Source organism: Chamaea fasciata, unplaced genomic scaffold, assembly GCF_029207755.1.
Source record: "Chamaea fasciata isolate MVZ Bird 193981 ecotype frontalis unplaced genomic scaffold, bChaFas1.0.hap1 SCAF_7, whole genome shotgun sequence".
Taxonomy (NCBI): Eukaryota; Metazoa; Chordata; class Aves; order Passeriformes; family Sylviidae; genus Chamaea; species Chamaea fasciata.
In genome coordinates, this window is record NW_027094092.1 from 51275390 (window position 1) to 51298859 (window position 23470).

Sequence of the window (23470 nt, forward strand, 5' to 3'; positions counted from 1 at the left end):
TCCTTGTTCAGTAGTGAGGTGTTCAATAGGAACCTGAAGTTTGCACTTTTCTTCACTGTGCCTCCAGTACACAAGCCAGCTGTACCTTTAAATAGAAACTTGTTCAGTGGTTTTAGAGTTACTCCTAATTCAAGCTGTGGGATCCTCATAAAAGTCAGAAGGAGGTCAGCTGGAAGTGAAGTAGCCCTTGCCTGTTGCTAGGCAGGCTGAGTCCCAACTGCACAGCATTTTCCAACGTGGTGGCCCTGTGTTCTTCCCTCCTGGTGTTTTAATTCAAAATTTACGGTTACCACTTTAAAACTTTGGGCAGCCAGGTGTGTCTTATACGAAGGATGGGCAGCACTGTAATTGTTCCTGTTACAACCTGGTATCCATCTCCATAGGAGATTATCTGTTATTTTGTTAAGTACAGCCTTGAGAAAGGCCTCTGAAATAAATGTGAGCTCATGGTAGAAATGCCTTCTTGCATGAGGCCTCAGCTTATGTGAACTCTTCCCTGTATCTGAGTGAGTTCTCAGCACACACAGCCTCAGTGAGAGCACGTTTGGGTAGAGGCAAAGTCCTGAGAGAGCAGTCTTTGGGAATCATTGCTGAGAAAAGTAACTGCATTTGTATGATTCCACATCGTTTTTGCTTAAGTTTAACTTGTGTGCTGAGGCGTCATTCTGGTGTCTAGAATTTATTCTTCCTGAAATTGTCTTGCAGCTATAAAATGTAGACTGTTTGAGGGGTGGAGAGGGAGGAAAAAGTTTTTAATTTGATTAAAGGTAGTAGAGAAAATAAAAGAAACTTGAAATTGTACAATCTTAAAGAATATTAAAGTTAGAATTGCATTTGTGTCAGATTTCCAAGATGGCTGGAGTTTAATTACTTAGAAGATCCATTCAAAGGTTTTATAATGCAATGAAATTATTTTCACAGCATTATCTCCTTAAAATCTCTTTCTAACATAAAACTGATTAAGACATAGACTGAAATTTAATCATTGAAAATATTTTAGAAGAGTGGTGTCAATTTAGTTTTCATTATGATTCAAGCACAAATTCTTCCTTGTTATCTTATGTAATGAACTGTAATCAAAAAATATCCACATTATTCCATCACTCTGCAATTACCAAATACTGTTTGGGCTGCAAACAAGGATTATTATGGTCAGATGAAGCTTTTAGAATGTAATGAATTGTTGGTTAATTAATTTTATTCATAAAATTGTAATGTATAAATTTCTGCATCTGGCTTTAGGAGAAATTCTTTTAGTTTTGTATGGGGCTCTCTAGGGCATCGTATGTTAGAGCCAAGGCAGAGTTTCCCAGCATTTTGAAATGGTCTAGACTGTGTAGATAAGCCAGATTAATTTTAATCTATTTTGTACTGTACCAAAAAGTAATAATGCCAGTCTCTAGCACTTTATTATTTGCTACTGGAGCATTATTAATTTGGGGTGTCAGAGGATGCAACCTCTTCAACTGTCTTTATCTCAAAAACCTGCTAATTAGCAGACAGTTATTAGAATCATTGTGTTCACTCAGCTGAAATACTGTTGGTGAGTCACTATATTTCAGCTATTGGCTTCATCATAAAAACAAGGTATGGCATTACAATGGGAGTACTCCTTCTGTAGGGGACAGGCAGATGTAAAGATACAATACTACAGCAGAACAGAACAAAACAGGTAGATCAAAAAATTGTGGGATCTCAAATTACCCATTATCCTTACATAAGGGTTTGGCCTGCATTCTGCTGAAAATATTTGCTCTTCCTTCTTCAGCTAGCCTTGATCTCAGTCTCTTAATCCCAGCTCCTCCTAGTCACTGCTTGCATCCTCACCATTTAATTTTCTTTTTTTCTGTCCTTGTCTCAGCACCTTGTCTTCTGCATTTAAAGGTATAGCAGTCTATGTGCTTACACCACATTCATCTTCTCTTTTATTTTTTTACTGTGCTCTGTCTGACTTGAGACTTTCAGGCTTTCATTCCAGCTGTCATTAGAAAGGCAGGCAGAAATCCCAGAGCACTCTGCACTCCATTCTTGCCTGTTTTCCAGTTTTAATGAGGCTTATTACTTTTGGAGAGTCTCCCCTTTTCTTAGCCTCTTCTATGTCTGCTTCTCTTTCTACCTTTGATTCCTGCTTTACTGTCTTGCAGATCCTTTTTATTATATGAATTCCTACAAGGTTTACCTTGTCAGGAGTGCACTTTTATGGAAAAAAAAAAAGTAACAAAGAAACCTCACCCACCAACCCTCAGAGTTATTTCCACTTACGGTGCTTTAGCTCACAGAGTGCACAAACTGCGTTGCCCTCAAACGAATTTAAATGAGGAGATGTGCTCCAAGACCATATTTAATATGTCTCAGCTGGTGGGACTGGACTGGGGATAGTTCAGAGTTCCCTGAATAGTTCCCTGCTCCCCCAAATGCTTTTACATTAGATACTGTGATTTCAGAAGTGAGACAAACTACACATTTACTCCTCTTGGGCCTGACTACTTGCAAACATGAATGTAGCCTCAGGAGCTTCAAAGAGTCTTTGGTGTTTTCCCCTTTCTTTGATAAATTTCTCACTGCTCTCTTCATAACTAACCACTCTGTGCAAAGTAGCCATAGTCTGATGCTTTCACACTTCAAAGAATTGAAATGCAGGGAGTTAGTTTATGAGGGGAAAAAAAAAGCAGTTTTAGAGGTGCTTGATCTCCAGTGGCAGAAAGATGAGCTGGCCCTGCCTCAGAGCTGGATGACTCCTGCCACGTGTGCAGAGTGACTCCCAGCTGGGACAGAGCAGCCTAGCATAGAATGGGAATGATGAATCTCTGGAAGGGGGTAGGACTCCCTGTACTGGATTTAGGTAGAGGTTTAATGGAACCCAGGTTATTCATCTCCCTTTCCCAGTCCCTGGATATCCTACACAAGCTTATTTGGAAGCCTACCAGAAATTACCTAGGTACTGCACAGAAGTGATAGTTTCATCAAAAGGTAATTCTCACTACATTTTCACAATTTTGCATAAGTGCTTCTTTAAATCAATCTAAAGATTTTTTCAGGAAGACTTTGGAGAGGGTTGAAGTTCACCAAGGTTGAAAGTGCCTGAAGTTATGGTCCATTTGTCTCCAATTTCCATCAGCAGGGCAGCAAAACTCAGGTAACATCCTGAGGAAGATTTCTACTTGGAAACCGTTTGAAGTGCATCCTTAGAAGAGCAGCTTATGTAACAACTTGTGCTAAAGTGTACCTTCTCTGGTAGAAACTGGCTTACATTGAGAAAGCAATTTCCTTAGGTTCAGTTTAGTACCACTTGTTTATAAGCAAGTAGCAAAGAATTGTCTCTGAATATCATTTAGATATATCTTCACCATGAACTATATTATTTTTATGGTTTATTACATAACCACCTCCTTTGATGGTTTGCCACTAAGAGCTGTAAGTAAATTCCAGGGCTCTTCCACTTCATGGTCCATAGGAAATTATTGATGTTGAATATGAGGTAAAGAATGTCATAGCTTATGCATGCATTATTATATATATATATATATATATATATATATATATATATATATATATATATATATATATATATATAAAATAGAGAAAATGAAATATTTTGATTCATTCCCTTTCCTTGCTTTTTTAATCCTTGCTAAGGCAAGTTCTTGTTTTTAAAAAGAGTTTCTTATAAATCAAGATAAAAGACCTATTACCCCCAGCCAGTCTGGATGGTTAATTTGCACATCTTTGCTATTCGTTTTAAGGCATACAACTACTTTAAATGCATACATCAGTTCAAATCATGTACTGCTTTTAGTACAAAAATGAAAATGTTTATTATGCCATTAATATGAAACATGCAATCTGTGAACTGTAGGCATGCCATGGACTAATTTTTCTCTGTTACTACCTCAAACAGGTAATGTTTTGACCAGTTACATAACCTCAGAATCTGGGCAAAAGCTGTGAAGTGAAATCTTAATCATATCCAAAATCTCATCTTTACTCTTCTTGGGGCTGCAGCCTCTCTGGGCTGGACCTGAGCAGAGCTTCCACTTGTCAAAGTCTCCTGTTACCATCTCGGGGTAACTTCCTGGTGCATGTCAGATGGGGAAACCTTGCTGCTCTCATGCTGTGACCTGGCCAGAGCTACGAAGCTGCAGGGCAGGACTGGGGCAGCCCCTAGCTGATAAACCTGCCTCCTGACTGTGTAACTTGCTCAGGCTGCATTGCCATGCTAGCCACAGCCAAGAGCTTTTCTTTGGCCTGCACTGCAGTCATTTATAAAAACCAACATAAATTTGCTGTAATTTGTGGCTGTGCTTGCAGGACAACCTCTCAGCATTTCTGTGTTCAGTTAGTAAGTCTGGCACTGCTGTTGCAGTCTGGTCACGGCTGCTTCAGCGACAGGTGAATTGCAAAATTCACCTGAGGATCTGTGTACTTCCTTGGATAATTGGTGTTCAGAGAGCTTTACTGAGAAGGCAGTGGAGACAACATGTCATTGTTAAAGTAAAGACAATGCTTTTGGGACTCCAGAATCTGGTATAATTTACATTTGGACCTCTGGTCTCTACCTCAGAAGTGCAATTTTAAATAATCTTTTTATTAATGATGTATACAATGTTTTCCTTGTTTTTCAACATAATAGCTGAACTACCACATTAATTATGTATCTTTGGGGATTTTTTTTTTATTTGGTGCATTTTGAATGGCCTTCAGAGAGAGTGAGGTTTACAAGTCTGACAAGGTTTCTCTGAGGGAATGAGAAATTTCTCCTCTTACTTTTCCAGTTGTTTATAAGTTGGATGCTCTCTTTGGTGCAACTGAACTAAATCCACTGGAGTAACAGAAAATGTGTCCTTTTTTTTACAAAAGAAAAGTGTTACCTGGACCTGGGCTTAAATGCTTGCGTTTTGGTCAGTTCTCATGGGTCAACATTTTCATACAAAATCCTGCATTCGAATTGGGATGTGCTCAGTGAAATGAGTCGGGGAGGCTTAGTTTGGATATCAGGCAAAGGTTTTGCACCCAGAAGGTGGTTGAGCACTGGGATGCCCCAGGGAAGTGGTCACAGCACCAAGCTTAACAGAATTCTAGGAGTGTCTGAACAATGCTCTCGGACCTGTGGTGTGACTCTTGGGATGTCCTGCCAGCAGCTGGACTTGGTGGTCATGGTGGGTCCCTCCCAACTCAGAATATTCCGTGACTCTGTGATTCTGTGTAATGCTTGACATGTGAAGTGGCTCCTGGACTTGATGTTCCACCAAATGAAAGCCGCTTTCCTAGTGCAATGAGTCTGTTTGGGCCTTGGCACTATAGAGATTGCTTTGCTCTTCAGGTTATGTTGCTGCAGGAACATGTAACAGGGAACCCTGCGCCTCCTTTCCTCCCCCTATTCTCTACCCTCCCATTTTCCATATATCTTAAAGGATGCTTAAGGATTCCCTTGGGAACTGCAGTCCTAAAAAATGAGGATAATAACCTTTTCATTGTTTTTTTAAACTGCCTTTTACTTAGGTGTCTGTCAAGGGAGTAATTTCAGAGAAATTGTATTCTTCTTAATCTGCCCTGAGATCTGATGGTGCCATTTTAATTTGGGTTAGGAAGCCTAGCTGTACTTAGCTTTTCACCAAACTCCTCTAGTTTAATAAACTTGCATTTAGTTTTGCATTAATTATTCCTGAACCTGAGATCTTCTTGAAGGGTGGCAACTGAATGAGCAAATACAAAATAGTTTCATGAGAGAACTTGTCAGAGGAAAAATTTGGCAGTAATCTGAGTAAATGATAGAAAAAGTATCAATGGACTCTTCAGCTATTTTCTAGAGGGATGTTATTTCTTTCATAACATAAGGACTCATCAATTGCTCCTGAAATTAATAGCTCTGTTTTTATTTTTAACACTCATAATTAGACATTAATTTGCTCTCTGAATGCTTGCATTTTAAATTCTACAATCATTCCCTTTTGAGCAAGTACTACTCTGAATCTCTGGGAGAAAAATTCATGACGATTAACTATATCTGAAGTGTTACGACATTATCTGGGTGATTTATTTTTACATTCACGTGGGACACAGTCCCATCCATGAAGTCACTGTAAGAGTGCAGGAAATCCAATAAAGGCTTCCACAGAACATCACTGTGCAGGTCTAACCCTCACAACATCCTACACTAACCTCTTCTTTCTGCTTTTAAATATAACTTTTGCAACACATCTCAAGAATTGTTTAAAATTGCGTCATGTATCCTTGGTTATTTTTTCCCCCCTCTGCTGGTTCTATTATTTCTCTGTCATTCCTCAATTACTCCTCAGGACAATGATTCAGGACATCTTTGAATGACTGTGATGCACCTTTCCCTTCATGGGCACAACCACAAAGAAACCTGAAGCTGGGAGACTTTCAGCTATCAGTATTTTCCAGCCTGTAGAGAACATACTGAAATGTGGTGGAAGTATTTGTGGCTGGAACATTGTTAAGTACATACCAACACAAGAGAGGCATCACTGATCCCTCTGTTTGGAATGCCATCTCCCATCAAATAACAGGATGCTGTTTTGTGAAGAAGGCATACATGAAATACATTCTTTCATGTTCAGATAGGTGTGGTGCCTAATTTTTAAGAAAATAACCTGTCATCCAGGTAATTTTTTAGGAACATTTTCTAGTGTTATGACTTGTGCTACCAGTGAGATGATAAAGCTTGATTTGTCTTTAATAACTCTGTTACCTATTGGTGCATCCAGGATGTAGGTGGTAGGCTTGAACCTCTTCTGCTTTATCCCTGTATCACACTGTAAAGGTAACAAAAATGTATTTTTTCATTGGATTGATTATAGAATAAGAGGTGCTGAAATCTCGCCCACAGAACGCACTTCACAGGAGAAGGTATCAGGGTGAGAAAAGCATAATGCATTTGCCACTTTTTTTCTGTAGCTTCCCAGATGTGGGGTTTTATTTCAGGTCCCATGTGCTGGAAGGCTGCCTGCCAGAGCAGTGCCCTCTCAACAGCAGAGCCAGCTGTGTCGGAGCAATCTGTTGTTCCTGGACAGCTCTCACAGGGCTCCTCACCACTGTGCAGAGGGAAGAGGGAACCAGAGGAGGCTGGAAGGTGAAGGTTTGAGTGCTCAGCCCTCTCCTGCATCATTAGGCAGCTGAAATACCCTTGTGATGGCTGCAGGGGAGACCGTCCACTGGGCTGGCCACAGCTGTTTGTAATTGAAAGTCTCAGCTGCATTTGCATGGGATTTCTCAAGCTTACGTTGGAAATTGTTCTTACAAGGTTTGGAGAATCACAGAAAGGCTTGGGTAGGAAGGGACCTTAAAGGCCATCTAGTTCCAACCCCCTGCCATGGACAGGGACACCTTCCACTGGACCAGGTTGCTCAAGGCCCCATCCAGCCTGGTCTTGAACACTTCCAGGGATGGGGCATCCACAGCTTCTCTGGGCAACCTGTGCCAGTGCTCACCACCCTCACTCTCAAGTAAAGAATTTCTTCCTAACATCTTCTCTAAATCTCTATTCTTTCAGTTTAAAACCCTTGTTCCTTTTTGTCTTATCACTGTATAAAATGTTGTTCTCCCTGTCTTTTATAAGACCCCTGTAAGTACTGGAGGGTCAGTACTTAGATAGATCTCCATGGAGCCTTCTCTTGTGCAATCTGAACAGCTCCTGCTTTCTCAGCTTTTCCTCAGGAGCTCCAGCCCTTGGAGAGTCTTCATGGCTGTCCTCTGGATCCACTTAAACAGGTCCCTGTCTCTCTTTTGCTGAAACCAGGACATACTCGCCACTAGTTGTGTAGTCTACGTGGTCCCAAGGCACAGGCACAGGGTGAGGTGTTTATTTACCCACCTTTGTCCAAGATGCGCCTAAGCCTGTGACAGAACTGTCCCTCTGCAGAAATGCTGGGTGCAGAAAAAAAAGGTACTATTTGGGGAAGGAAAGCAAACTGCTACACACTTCTGTGTTGCAGTACTGTTTTCAGGAAGTGTTTTGAACACTTTAGTGCAATAAATAAAAGAAATAAATCTAATATGTTGTCTTGAACCTCTGTTATGAAGAGGGAAATAATAAGCAGATCTCATATTCCAGGAGGTTGAACACATCAGATCTCAGCCTGACATCTCTGCTGTAGGCTGCAGTCTGTCTGAGGCAGGAGTGTTTCCTACAAAGACAGCATCATTCAGGGGAATCAGTTCCTCATCTTTCAAGGAATTACAATGCTTAACAGACACATTTGTGTCCCACTGTAATGTTATTGTACAGTTTTCTGTACTGATTATTTTCGGTCTGTAAATTGGACTTTAATTTGTGTGTTAGCAGTCCGAATTTAATGTCTCTTCTGTGCCTGGGGTAAAAAGTGAATACCTTGCTTTTATAATACAGCATCACCTCTCAGGTTTCAGACCAAATGCTCTTGCTGTAGGATTGGAACTCATCTAAATTACTAATAAAATAATTTCAATCGAAATGAAATTGTCATAATGTAATTATATAATAATACATGTGCATAATGTAAGTATTGGGAATAATACATATATATTTGTGAGCTATATGGTGGAAAATATCTTCCTCCTATTAAAGATGTGGGCACACATGCAAAGATAAATGACTGGCCCAGCAAAAATCTCGCCTGTTTTTCTGGGCAAACAATCCCAACGCAGCAGTTCAATAGAAAATCATTTGTTAAACAGAATTCGGAACAGGTCACTGTAGCTGCTGGGAGGGTTATGCTGACAAGGATCAAGATCAGTAGTTTATCTACAGTTTGTATTCTAATTTGTCGAAAATCCTGAGTAATTTTAATGTGATTCAAATGTGTAAGGCAATTAAATGTGACGTTCCATAGCCAGAGAGCACAGTCTGTGTGTCTTCAGAAGGTTTAAAATGAGCCCCAAAGCCTTTATAAGACTTGTTGTGTGGGAAGTCTCTAGAATGGCTAGAGGCATGAATTGAATGTGCTGTAAATAAACTGTGGCATGAAAATTTTCACTAGTGCTCAGGGAGGAGAGAAAATGCTGATGAATGTCGAAACTGTAACATTTGAATGCAGTGGGTAGCTCCTGCCTGACACATAGGGCTGGAGCAGAGAAAAATTGATTAATTCAGCCAACACAATGAGGAGGAAGCCTGACTCTGACACTGCCATTAAATAGGAAAAATTCTGACAGGTAAGTCAAGTTATACTATATATTTTTTTCATCACTGTTGTACATTTCTGAGGAGCTGCTGCCCTGGTGCCTGCTCTGCAGATGTGGTTCTGCAACATCAGGGGACACCGTGATTTTCTCAGGTCTGCCCTGTGAGCCCGCAGGAAAACAGAATCCTGTCCTGATTTCCAGTCTCTATTTCTTGGACAACAGGAAGTAGACTCAGCAATAATGGTAAGATAACAGTAGCCTTGATCCTGAGGGTCTGAGATGTTCCCAGGCTTGGTTGCTGTTTCTCCCTTATTTTCTGATGGGTCTGACTTCATTCTGTGGCCTGTTGTTTGTGGCTGTGCAGCGCTAGGCTTGGATTGTGTACCCCAAGACACAAAATGGAGACATGCTTCTCTCTCTCTCCTGCTCTTGCCTTAGTTTTTACCTCCTCCGACCCCAAGTATATACCCCACCAAGGATTCACAGCCGTCCCTTGAGCTGTGCATGCCACAAATTTCAAAACCTGCCCAGACAGCCCATGGAATCTCCATCACTGACATAATGAGGGAATTTTGCTTTGTGGATACAACTATTACTACAGCACCTGTATAGCAACTGAGAGCCTTAAAGGCATCATCTGAGTCTGATGCTGGTTCAAATGGGATCAAAATCTGATTGTCACCAGCCTCTGAAAGAGTCGCTGGGAAAGAGGCTTTGCTAGTTGCTGTCTGCCAGAAATGTTGCAGTCATGAGGCTTCTCCCAAGCTCTTGCCAGTTGTGCAGCTCCTGCAGAGAGTGAGTGAGCTCTGCAAGGAAGTGGAAAGCCTTTCTCAGAAGGGGGGTACTTCCTTATCACTTCCTTAGCAGCTGCACCACTCCAGTCCAATGGCCTCTCTAAACAGTCTTTGAAGTCTTCCCTGTTTTGTTGTTTACTTGGGTTATTTTTCTCCAGTAAGAGCTATTTCTTTCAACAGCTGTGTGAAGCTTTATCTACTCAGCAGGAGAATATCCAGAGCAATTCCTAAGTATCAGTGTCTAGCTAGTGTGGATGGCACTAATGGAAGAAGGTGCAGATGTGCCAAGAAATTTGTGGCCAGGGTGGTGCCTTCTTTTGAATCGATCTTTTTTGTGTGAATTGATAAATAGCTTTGGCTTGAAAGTGAGTATAAATATAAACTGCAGAGTGTTGAGAAATATGATACATGCAGTATCAGTATCTGTGGAAAAATGATGTGGAGCCCAGCTGTTCTGTAGTTATTTCCAAATACTGTGTGCTGAGGGTTTTGCTCTTTCAGTTTAAGAAGCTTTGCAAGGAGAAAGGCCTAGCAAGGGAAAGGAAGAGCTCAGGGTAATAGACTTTCATCAAATACTGGTAGTTCAAACAGTCCCCTTCATTTCTCTGTATGAGGTTTGCATAGGTGTGAGGTGAGGTATTGTAGCCCAGGGACTGACCTGTGAACAGGAATTGTTTCTTTCACATCCAAAAGGGAAAAAATGCTAAGGATAAGAAAACATGGTATTTGCTAATGATAGGCAGGTAATGCAATATGCATGGCCTATGCAATTATAATCAAGAGACTATTATGTCAAGTACTGTGTAATGAAGTAATAGGAGACAATCCATCCTTCTTAAGACTAAAGGATAAAAAGATAGAAGAATTATCCTCACTTTTTATAAAATAAAATACAAATGCTGGACAAATTACCTATTTGGTAGGAGTTGGAAGTTCTGTGTGCATTTTCATGAGTTGAAAGTTAAGTTTCTTGAGTGGGAGCAACACTTTCTCTCTAAACAAAGCAGAAATTTAAAGCTCAAAAGAAAGTGTCTTAGAAGTCAGAGACAAGTGGAGTTAAGAGCTGAAGCAAGAAATCAAGTTTAATTGGTGTCATCTAGAGTGCCGAAAAGTGCATTTCATCTTCATCATCAATAGAGAATGAAAGAAAAGTAAAAGGCAGTCCAAACCTATTTTAAATAAAATACTTGTTTGGGGTCTTTGCGAAGTGTGACTTCACTGGATTTGTTGTGTTCCCACACCTTGACTTTCTGGACTCTGAAATCTCAGTAATGAGCTGTTTACTGACATTCTTTTCAATGAGACCATTTCTCCTTGAGTAGCAAATGTTTTTCTGTTAAACTGATTTCGTTTCAGGATTGTTTTTCCCTACTGACACAAGTCAGGTCTTTTTAGGCAGGACTGACAGCTCTAGCAAAAGCCTCCATATCACTGCAGCTTGCAAAACAATTTTTTTTTTTTCTCTTTAAAAAGAAGCGGGGAAAAAATCCAAAATTAGGTTGAAAGAAAATAGTCTGTTTCTAAAAGCTTTTTCCCGGGACTTTTTCATAATGTACCCTAAAAATCAGGGGAATACAGTAAATGTTGTGACTGGAATGTTTGTCTGCATTTTGTGCTGACAGAGCAATCATCCTTGCTCTGCTTCCATTCCCTTATCTATCCTTGCAGCTTGTCAGGAAAATCCAAGTTGGTTCAAAACAGCAAGATGCAAGTTCTCAGCTCAGTTACATAATTTCTCTGCAGTGTGTGTATTCTCTGGGCAAAATACGGAAAAAATCAGTTTTATTGTAGACAAGCATGACTGTCTTAGAAATAATTTGGCCTTTTAATGGTTTGGATGCACAGATGAATTTTTGAATTTTTTTTCTTCCAGTGTTAGGTCTTTTCCTTCCTTACCTTCAGGCTATTGTGGACTCTGAAAGCCCAGGTAATGGGATGAATCAGAAAACAATGATTCAGTTCCTGTGCTAAGGCTGAACTTGAAAACTTGAGCTTTCATTCTTTATCTGTTGCTCAAGTTATAGCATAAGCAAAAGGCCAAGAGCCTTAAAATCTGCTAAAACTAAAATAGCTAACTCCTTACTATCTCTCTGGGATTAGGGATGTCATCTTAGTGTAACTCCCAGGGCTTTGGGGATAAGAGCATTTCCCTCATTTGTGGAGGATAAAGACTGTGAAGTGCTGAAGGTCCATTGAAATAAATTGACAAATTTAAGTCAAGTGAACATAAATCCGGATTTATCTCCTTGCCAAAAATAATCCCACCAGAATCAACACTCGTAATTTATCTCTTAGAAGTACTGCTGCTGTTGTCCCCACTTCCTCAGGTGGGTGGCACAGTGGTTTCTTGAGGTCAGAGTTTCTATGCTGTCTGCACACTCAGTGTAGGTCTTCCTCCTCATGTCACCCTACACAACTGGTCTCCAGATTAAGAGGACTTCTATTGTAGCAATAAAAGCTCTACTTTAACAAAAAACCTCTTGAGTGGGAGTCTGCTGAAATTTATAACCCTTATGTGCTGAGGATGCTTTCATTCCTTGTGATCTGTTTTTCAATGTCACATGTGAAAACCTGGAATGGGAAAGGATGCTGGCTGACATTGACATTACGAATTTAATAATTCTGGGACTTGCTGCTGTTTCTCTTCTTCTAAATCACAGAGCTGTCATTACTTGGCTGGGTGTAGTAAATACTGCTGTGGCTCTGCAGCTCATGCATGTCTGCTCTGACTCATAAATTGCAAAGGAAAAATTGAAATAGGTGAATATATTTAAATATTCATTCATTAGAGCTGACTTCAAAAATTAGAATTTTCCTGAATAATCACAGTTAGAGTATAAATGTATATTTATCATGATGGGTGTGATGTTGAGGAGGCACTAAACTCCCATCAGGGATATTTTACAATAATTGCAATAATTGTGTCTTCTATTGATGCATCTTGTTTGGGCCCTTGCAGATGAAGATGTTCTCCCTACTCTGGCACAGAGTAACTGTCTGCAGGGATGATCCTTACCTCAGCAAGAAGGGGTGAGAGGGGCTTTCCGACTCCCCACAGGTGTGGGATATGGGGCTGACAACATCCTTAAGGAGCTCCCATCTGGGAGAAAGCAGAGTACCCTTCTCTGCAGTACAGGGCCCGCAGGAGCCTGGGGAAGAGAGAGCTCAGGGGCTTGGAACAGCCTCTCAAACCTTGGTGCCTTGGACATAAAGCTGTTGTCTAAGACCTTGTGGGGTACAAAAGGAGCAAAACCATTCATTGAATGAATATTCAAATAATTCTTCTTAACTGCAGCTAATCAAAACCTCTCAATCATTAAAATACACTAAAAAGAAAATACCAAAGAGAAAATAATGTGAGAGGTGCTGGAATGAATGACAGGTTGTTAAAGAATGACTGAATCACCAGAGTTGTTTTTAACAATGAAATTTGTTTTCAAGGACATGGAGGAAAGATTGGGAAAACAATGAAAAAGTCTGGTAATGTTGATATAAGACCACGCAGACAACATGCCATGGTTTGGTGCATGCAGGTCAGCGTGCCTGGTCATTAGAAGCTGCTCTAATCTCTGTAGTCCTCTCCTTCCCTGACCTGCACTTTTGTACAGAGGCTTGGAACATCTCACTGTTCGTATCAAAATGTTCTGGTGTTCAGCAGTAGAAAGGTGAGGAGGATGTTCCTTGAAGAGAATAAGAAGCAGTTAGTGTCCTGAAAGAAGTGTCTTCCAAGAGAAAAATCTGAGTGTCCTACATCTACACAATTCAAGCAATATTTAAGGAGACATATAACAATAGTCTGTAAAGATTACGAGGTTGCAAACATGAACGGGGGATAAGAATTTTATATGAAAGTCCAAAGGATGTCAATTAGTACTTTGAAATGAAACAAGGGAAAATTAATCTAAGGAGCTGCAAAATCATGCTCTAATAGATTATGGAGTGAAAATTCTTTTTAATTGAAAGTGCTGGAAGGGAAAAGAATAAGTTTGATTAATTTCCTGGTTTGGGTGAAGAAGTTAGAAACTGTCGAGTTGAAAATTACCTGTGTTATGGTTTGCCATGATTTAAACTTAAAATTTTTAGCTATTTCTAGACTTCTAAAAAGTTTAACAAAAGTGGCCTGCATTATTGAGATTTTGTACCTTTTTTTAAGAATAATTGGGAGTGAGAAAACATCTCAAAAGTGCATTTTCTTTCCACAATTTCATAACAGTTTTGCACTGTTATTGCTGGTGAATTATAACCCATATCCCTAGTAACATTTTTGTGTTTTTGTCTGTTTTGATATGTGATTCAATATCCCTAACTCTGATCTCTTTCAGTCCCCTTTGTTTTCCCCCTGATCAGTGTTCTGTGTCATATTCATTCTGCTTTTGGTTTTCATCATTAAAATGACATTTTTTATCTTCTGCTTCACTGCACTGTTGGGGACTTGCCACTTCTTTCACTCGCCCTTTCTATTCTTACTCATGGTGAATGAAGTAATTAATCAAACCAAAACTCCTGCCATAGTTGCCTACAAATCTCACATATGAAATTTGATTTGGAAAAGTAAGGTTTTGTAGCAGCATGGGGACACCTTGGCATTCTTTTAATGCTTAAGAGAAAATGGAACATTTATGTCCTTGGGAAAAGGCATTTCGTGGCAAATTCTCAGCCACTGGAGTGGAGGGGTCAGTGGCCCTTTGGCTGAAGATCTGTTGTTTCGCTTTCTGGAGACACTTATCATTAAATGAACACAAGAGTAGAGTTTATCAAGCCACATCTACTTGAATGAAAAAGGGAAGTCAGCTCTTCTGAGAAGGATCTTTCAGGTGCTGTTCTCTGTCAGAAATGTCCTACAGAAGGTAAGTGCTCTGAGAAATGTGGTGGCAGACAGATCTACTACCCCTTTTATCTGGGTTCAGGTTTATTCTCTGCCTTTGTTTCTGTTTAACAAGGTTCAGTCTCCTAAAATCTCAGTGACTGTAAGTCTGTCAAAACAGGTTGTCTGATGGCACAGCAGAACTCTATTGGCTCTTTTCAGTATCTCCAATTACATACTCCAAAACTCATCATGATTTTTCTGAATGACTTCCTCCTGATGTGAAAACTGAAGGCAAGCAAAAGATTAAGACACTACCACAAAGAAAATTTGAATCTATTGTGAAAACATCTATCATTGTTCTGTCCTTATGCTTCAGATCTCTCTCTGTGGTTGTCTCAATAAATCTAAACTTATTGCGACAAAGTGAACCCCAAAATCCCAGGAATAAATCCTTTATTATAATCATTTGAAGTTATTTTTTTAATTAAACTAAACTAGAATATATCTGTAAATCTGAGAAAATCTTGGTGAATTATTGAAACTTTTTCTCATGTTCATAGGAAATTAGCAAACTTACTGTCAGTTTTTCTAATTAAGGAGAAATGTAAATCAACCCATTAAAACAGAAGAACTTTTGTAGCCATTTTGATTGATTCAGTTGAAATTAATTACAGGGTAACATATTGTTCTGTAACAGAATTCATTACAGAAAAATGTTACAAGGTTATTGGCTATTTTACAAAAAAACCCTGTACTAATTGGCTGAAAAGGCTGGGTTTAATCTATGTATTAGTGCACATAAACTGAGAAAAAGAGTTAAGTGAAGCATAGAAGCAGACTTTGAAACTGCAGTAGTATGAAAGAATATAATAGAACAGGATATTAAATAATCAGAGAGAGAATATCTAGAAGAAATGTAATTTTGTGTAATAGCCAAAGTAGCACTTTAGGTCAAATAATGAACAATATTATAAAAGGATTAGTCTGACACTGTGTTCCAGTTCATAAATAACACAATTTACTCTTCCATAGCTTAGATATTTTCTTAGGTGAGGTAACAATAAATTTTCACCTCTTCCATACAAATCCTTATATTCATTGACCAGAGAAATTAATGTATTGCCATAGGGATTGTCTACATTTTATATACCTGAATGAGTCAACAGCGAGGTTTTTTTCACATTTGTTTTCTGTCTTGGTGTTTCGAAGGGGAAATAGCAGCTCTTCTGGATCTCCAAGTCAATTTACTGCAGGTCACATCCTGCCATAAGTAGCTCTTGGCCTTTGGAAACCTCACTGTATGTGTTTATTATCGACTTCATGGAATTATTTGCAGCCTGCCCTACCTCTCACACTCACCGTGAGCAAGTTTGGGAGCATAAAACCACAGGGCATATGACAGTTTTGTGCTGAAATGAGCACCACTTTGGAGCTATCTCGTGCCTTACCTGTGTGATATTTTTTGCTACCATTATTCTCCACAGTGCTGCCACAGACCCTGGAGGAACTGCAGGGACTTGATGCCCAATGTTCCAAAGAGCACAGCAAGTACTTGCACATCAGTAATGGTCAAATTTTTACATTATACGTGAAGGAAATTGAGAGCAATGGGAGTTATTCATGACAAGTGCATTGAATCTGTGGCCCCATGACTGAAGATTATGTGGGAAACGAACATTTCTGTAGTCCTGGTTCATAGTTAGTTGCCAGGTAACTGTTTTCAGAGAATAATCAGCAGAAAAAGTATATTTTCTTAATACTAGTTGAGTATATCATTATTTTAGCTTAACAAGGAGCTAGTTTATATTTCCACAGTGATCCCACTGTTTGCTGATTACCACATACTGCACTAAGCAAGGTCTTCCCCCATACATGAGCCATCAAGAGTCAGTATTTTAAGTATAGAATATGTGAACATGACTTAAAATAATTATTAAATATTTATTGCTGTATTCTACCTCTTACCAAGAGGAATACAGAAGCCAGGAAGAAAATCCACAGGATTTACCTTTCTCTCCTTTTTGTTTTTATCCTCCTCTTGTTTTGCTCTCTCCCTTTTCCTCATGTCCCAGTTGTACACTCCATAATGGTGAAATGGTGAGAAACAGAAAAATTGCTGGAGGAAAAGCCAAAAGTACAGGTGAAAATACATCTTCTTGGACTCAGGAGTAAAGGTTACAGGCGGCCAGACTTTCCTTACGCTTTTGAAAAATCACTGTTAGAAATACCAAGCTACATGTGAAGAAAGGGCAGCTGTGGATTGTAACGGTTCTAAAGGCATAAGAGATTGTTCCAAGTATGTGAGTAGTAGAGGAGGAGCTTTCATCACTTGTTTTTGAGTAATTTTCTGTTTTCATTCAGTGTGCAGAACCCAGTCTAGTGAACTCAATACTGTGGATAAACATTTTTTTTTTCCTTGCTTACTTTCAACAGGCTGATGAAAAGTCATCCTCCCACACTAAGAGGCCACGGGCTGTGAACCAGTTTCCTCTGGAGCTTGCAGAGAAATAGACAGACCTTTAGAAAGCAATCCAGTTCAAGAGCTTTAGTCATTAACTTTCTCTGGACTCATGTCCCTCAGAGCAATTCCATGATCCAATGAATGAAGGGAAAAACAACCCCGAAATATATCCACTGGTGTCTTTTATTAAGTTATGCAAAATACAGTATTAATTATGACACTGCATGCATTTTAGACAATATAAATGCAAGCCTACAGAAAATGTGACAAAGAAACCCTCAATTACTTTTGAGGTAGTATACAAGGAGAAATAGGAAAGCAGAAACACAGTGGATTAAAAGAACAAAATATTAGTATCACTGTGTGCATACATTAGTCACTCATAAATACATTTGTATGAAATAACTTAAGATACAATTCCATTCTTGTTGAAAAATATACTTCTTCAAATTCACCATTCTTGTTTGTTTTAATTTCACATGACATTTTATGGTATTTTATCAGGTGGGTTTATTTTTTTTGTCACTGCCATCATGATTTTACCCTTTTCCTCCAAGAATTTAGGCACAGATGGCCTCATGCACAAAAATAAATAAGAAACCTGCTTGAAGGGAAAAGAATTCTGCTCAAATAGCTTAGGATAGTCTAATAAATACATTTTTGTTTATAAAAATATTTCAGGTTTATAAAAGAGGGGAGGGGACAGTCTCCCATGTGGAAAGGATGTCAAGTGAAAAGTGCTGTATAACGTTTTTGAAGAGATTTTGTTTTAAACGTATAGTACCATTATGAATATATATTTTATAATCCTATTTCCCGGAACCTTATTGTTCACTAGAAGTATCAAATGCTGTTTCCTTCCTTCTGTTCGCTGTCTTATTGCCATTTGGGGAGATGCCTAGTTCAGAAGGGTTCCGTATAGCTGTGCTTTTGTAAGGCTGTCCTTCCGACTCAGACCAGTGCTCCCAGTCCGCTGGAACTGCGGCTGTTTGCTGTGGACACCCGAATGGCTCCCTTGATCCATGGAAGACTGGTGGATTTCTGAAGCCTCCACTGAGCTCTGATTGAGTGACTCTGCTGAGCTGTTGGGGCTCACGTCCACGTATTCTCTTTTCAATACCGGGCTGTTTTCGATGTTTTTGCTACTGCATAACTGGACAGTGATCCTTTCGTTTTTTTGGTCTCTTGATTCTTTTGTTTTGTAAGTGGTCAATTTGTCCTGTTTACAGCTCGTGCTGATGTCAATGTTCAGGCCACTGTCTGTTCTCAGGAAGCAAGAATCCACAAGTCTGCTTTGGCAGATGTCGTCTCCCTCTGAGCAGCTGTCTGCTTTGTAACTGGCATAGATGGGGCTTGTTCGACTGTCCCCCTTCTTGATGGGGCTGCTGTAGTACTGCTCTGAGAAACTGCAGGGCGACAGCCTGCCAGCGTTCCTGTAGGAGTACGCTCCAATGTCCTCCACACTCAGTTGCCTCCATCGCCCCGGCAAGTCTTCTTCTGAAAGGTGGGTGCTCCTGCACTCATTCCTCATTTTCTGGTTTGCTAAAGCCTGCTGTGGTGTTATGGCTGAGAAATGAAAGGGTTCGTTTGCATATGAAGGCAGAGTCCTGGTGAAAGTGGGCGAGTTCTCGTTGTCGTCAGCAAGCTCCATGTGCTGTGCGGGTTTGGGCTTGGCAAACCTGGGGCTTCCCTGGTGCTCGTAACCCGCTGGTGACTTCCTCTCAAACAGCTCCTCTCGGTTGCTCATGTAGATGGCCTGCTGGGAGGCTGTCAGAGTGTTGGCTTGGGCGTTCTCCTTCTCCTCAGATGTGACGCTGAAGCTGGAGTAGGAGCTGGAGGTTGGCAGAGAGGTAATGTACTCTGGGAAGGCTTCGTGGGAGAAGCTGGAATGGAAACCGTCTTCTTCGACGGTGCTGTCCGTGGAGTTTTGGGAGCGCAGGAATCCCACATCTTTCACCTGCGTGTCCACACTCTGCCTCCTCTCCCTCCTCCTCTCCTCGGGGCAGTAAAGGGCCGTGTCACTGCAGTAGATGTCGGACTTGTACTGGGGCCTTTGCCCGACTTTTCCAGCAGAGTCCTGAAAATTGAGATCCCTCGGAGATGGGCTTGACAAGTGTGAGGACAAGCTGTTTGGGTCTGGTTTTTCCAGTACTTTGGCAATGACACAAGTGGGTATGGTATCAGCATAAGAGGTGTGGCACAAGGGGACAGAAAGGCTGCACCCGTGTTTTTCCAGGTGGATGCTGACTCTTTCCTGAAAGTCAGTTGGCAACTGCAACGTAAAGACATGGCAAGGAGAAAGGAGAAAAGGGTACGTGTCAAAGAGGTGTCAGATGAGTGCTGTTTATGACATTACATAGCTCAGCATACCTGGTTCTTTGGCTAATGCGATGGCCACAATCTTAGCATTTCTGGGAACAAATGCAATCAAATGACTTTTGTTTGTTTACTTAACATTTGTACATCTTCATCTGCTTTTGCTCATGGATAATAGAGTGAAACTGAAATGCTTCCTTCCAAATTAATTCAGGGTTGATGGGAATGATCATAGAATTGCTCAGGTCAGAGGAGGCCTCTACGCTCATCAAGTCCAGCCATTAACCCAGCACTTCCAGGTTTATTTTAGTGATGTAAATAAAAGATGTAGTAAACAACAATCTTAAAAAGGCAGGTAGGGAATTACAGCCTACAGCAACACTTCCAGACTGTGTGCTTGGGTGTGATTTGCAGTTGGAGTGTGGGTGTGCAGAGGTCTCTGCAGGGGTGAGGAAGGAGGAAGAGATCAGATTTATTTTATTCTTCTTTTGCCTTTCCTCGATCTCATCTTGCCTACAACCCCATGCCAAATTGGCTCCTGCCCTCCAGCATCACATTTGATAAACAATGCTGTTTGAAGATGCAGAAAAGCTGACTAACACTTACAGAAGTGGTACTGGCTGCTGTGACAGGATTATTCCTGCGCTGGGAAGAAGCAGATCAAACTGACTTCCTTGCCCCTTCAGTCGGACAGTGCTTGTCAGATCAACCTTTCACATAAGCCTCAACATGTCCTAACACACTGACAGAAATGAGCACTAAGACCTGAATCCGCATTGTGATTCCTGTGACAGAATTAATCAATAAGTCTGTTATGTATCAGAAATAATATAGGCTATTTTTTTAGACAGTCAGGATCAGGGCTGTGGATGGTGGTTTCACCTGCCATTCTGTCACGTGGACCTGAAGAGAGAGAGAGATGACATTCCTTGGTGAAACCTACTCAGGTATCACCAGGCATGCTTTCTTGTCAAATTTTATCTGCCTTGGTGGCTTCAGATCTCTATCAATGATCACACAGCAATATGAGAGAGGTTCTCTCTCAGTATTTCTTGCTGGAAATCAGAATTCATGTTTGGAATAAGTTTTGAGTTTTTGATTGTGATAACTCCTTTGATATTCGTGTTGATTTATGCCACTTGGGAATTTATCCCTTCAGTGCTGGGCTGAACTCTGGTTTATTCAGCACTTTCTTTTTATAACTAGAAATCGAGTTCCTCTTTACAAAATAATCAGTGTTTAACCTTATGACCTTAGCAATCCCACTTCCTCAAATTTCTTCCTCTAGAGGAGAGAACACTACAAATACCTGTAGTTGTTTTTTTTCCCCCTTTATTTTTGGCAAAGGAAATTTAAGGTGCCTGCTCCTTGTCATTGCCTCACGTTTTGTAAGATATGGAGATCCTCTTTTAGCTTCATTGAGAAGTTTTTAAAGCTGGTTTAATCCCCAAACCTCACTGTGTTCAAAATATAGCATGTAGTGAAATGGCATTCTTGTTATTTGTAGTAGGATGAGTGTTTTTTCAACCAATGCACCTTCCAGGATATTTTGGATTAATCATTATGTTGCTAATTAACTCATATGTCTTCCATTGGAAATAAATGATATTGCCAGTCTGCTGGCAGACAGAAGCATTAGTCACAGTAAGTACAGATGCAAAAAAAAATTGAATAAACAGGTTGTAAAATAGGCCTGGTGTAAATTGCCATAGAAATAAGAAGAAGAAATACAGTTAATTTAATGTGAAAATGCTGTATGGAGCAGCTCTTCTTTTAGTATCCTGTAGCACCACTTTTTGATCTATTTTATATATGTTATTAAGATTTTGATATGTTATTTTGTGGGCATTGCACTGGAAACTGAAATTACTAAAATGATACTGCTATCACGTTACTATATTGTACTACAGTTTAGGTTTCTGGATAACATACAATATTTTATCAGGCAATATATGCATTTGTAAAGAATTTATTGGCTGTGACAGCACATTCACACTTGCTAAATTAATAAACGCTTGGACTTGTGAGTGGAGACTGCCAATTTAACTGAGTATATGACAGTCTGGGAAATTGTGGGGAGATCTCACACCTGTGATAGTTTTCTGCAAATAAAGAATTAAATGCTTTTAAGTCCTAATTAGAACAGGCAGGGTGCTTTCAAGTGTGAGTAATGCCATGATAACTCCTCGATACAATTTGCTAAGGGAAGTCAGTTAACAGGAAAAAATAATAGGTCTAAGATAATGGTTAATTTGGAAGTTCTGTCTCTGTTCCCTAAAATCATTGCCTGCTGGCCAGAAGAATCTTGCTCCATCTTTATTTACCAGGGTTGTTCAGTGCTCTGAAGCCATCTATTGACTCGGAGATGGTTTGTATATTCCAAATTTAATTTTGCAGTATTCCATTGCAGAATTGCACAAGAGAGGCCATTTGGGGGGATGCTGACCTGATGGGACTGAAGAAGGAAAGGCTATTCTCCGTAACCTTCACTGAAGCAATATATGTGAGGAAGGTGCTATTGCTTTGTGCAGGGCCTGGATCCCTAAAGAACTGTCTTGTTTACTAAGATAATATTTACCTCCCCTTTAAGGAGCCTATTTCTCAAGCCTTGTTTCCTTGGTAGCGAGGATTATTAATTAAAGTTTACACCTTGGAAATCGATCATCTGGTGCTCTGGTTTCTTTAGAAAAAGATATTTGTTCTGGCAGTCCATTTTAAAATTTGGGTTTGGAAACTAGCTGGACTGGAAAATAGCTTCAGGAGGCAAATTGATTATATCAGAATCTCTGACGCCTGTAACTTGTCATTTCCCTGCTCTCACCCCCCTGCTCCTGCACAGCATTTTGCATTCTGGAGTTCACAGCATTCAGTGTTGCTAAAACCTTTGTTTTACAGGCAGTCAATGTAGGCCCATTCTGCTGGCTAGGAGAGGTTTGGGGAAAGAGAGTACCTTCAAATTCCACCACAGGCTGTGATTTTGTCAGCACCTCCCTCGACTGCACAAGCACCAGCAGGTGCATGAGGCCTCCTGTGGCTTAAAGGAGGGTGTGTGGAGGAATAAAAGCCTTAAGGGTAAACAAATTCTGGAACTGATACATGCAAAATAACCTATTTTCCATAAATATTTATATCATTGAACAAGTTTTCTCACATTACCTCTGAAAGTTTATGTGCCCTGTCATAGTTCTTGCTGCATTGGAGAAGCTGAGCAGCTAAATTGCAGTCCTTCCTGTAGAGCTCCTGGAAAAAAACAACAAAAAAACCCATCTTCTTTAAAGTTTGCAAAGCTCTCCTGGCTTTCAGCCTTTCTCCCATGCCAGATCAATCTTTTCAAAATTCACTTTGGGGAGATTTGGAGCATACTTTAATTTTTACACAAATTAAGATGCTTTGTTGTTTCTTGCATAACCCAGAGATATTTCCCCCTTTGCTCTGTGAGAGCTGATAAAATTACTAAGAATAAACTTTTGAGACCTGCTACAACAGAACAGCAATCTGCATTTCAGAAGATGGATACTTACCATTAAGGACTGAATTTTATACTGTTAACATGCATGGTACTGTGAAGGCTAAAAAAACATGATCTTTTAAAAAAACTTTTTTTACTGGGTATTATCCAGACCAACAGTAAAATACTACTTTAGAAAGTGCTAAAATAATCTTATGAGACTGTGGGAGAAATTTATTACAGAAATACACATTGTGTTGGTTTTTTAGAAAGGGAGACTCTCCTTTTGATATTTCTTGATGGTTCCTGGCTCCTTTAATGTCTTGTAGAATGCAGCTATAGAAATATATTAAAGCTCACTGCAAATATTTGATGCAGCAGAACAGAATATTTTCACTGGGCAAGAAATTACCGTGAGAATTCCACACAGGGAAGGAGAGAATTTAAGCAAGCTTCTTATACTATCTTTGTATTGAATGGCTCCAACAGCCTATTTAATGGGAAAATTCAGCACACAGATT

At 40.0% G+C, this 23470-nt stretch overlaps 1 protein-coding gene across 8 annotated transcripts in view; it reads right to left on the bottom strand.

Annotated features, from left to right (window-relative positions):
• Window positions 1-17359: 17359 nt before the first annotated feature.
• The window catches only part of BEGAIN (brain enriched guanylate kinase associated), a 158331-nt gene continuing 152220 nt past the window's right edge, over window positions 17360-23470 (bottom strand). For all 8 annotated transcript variants that reach the window (XM_066188810.1, XM_066188814.1, XM_066188809.1 and 5 more), the window contains 2 exons: window positions 22658-22741; window positions 17360-19457 (listed from right to left, as the gene is read on the bottom strand). In XM_066188810.1, coding sequence (XP_066044907.1) covers window positions 18084-19457; window positions 22658-22741 — 1458 coding nt within the window. In that variant the 3' untranslated portion in view covers window positions 17360-18083. The remainder of the gene's footprint in view (window positions 19458-22657; window positions 22742-23470) is intronic.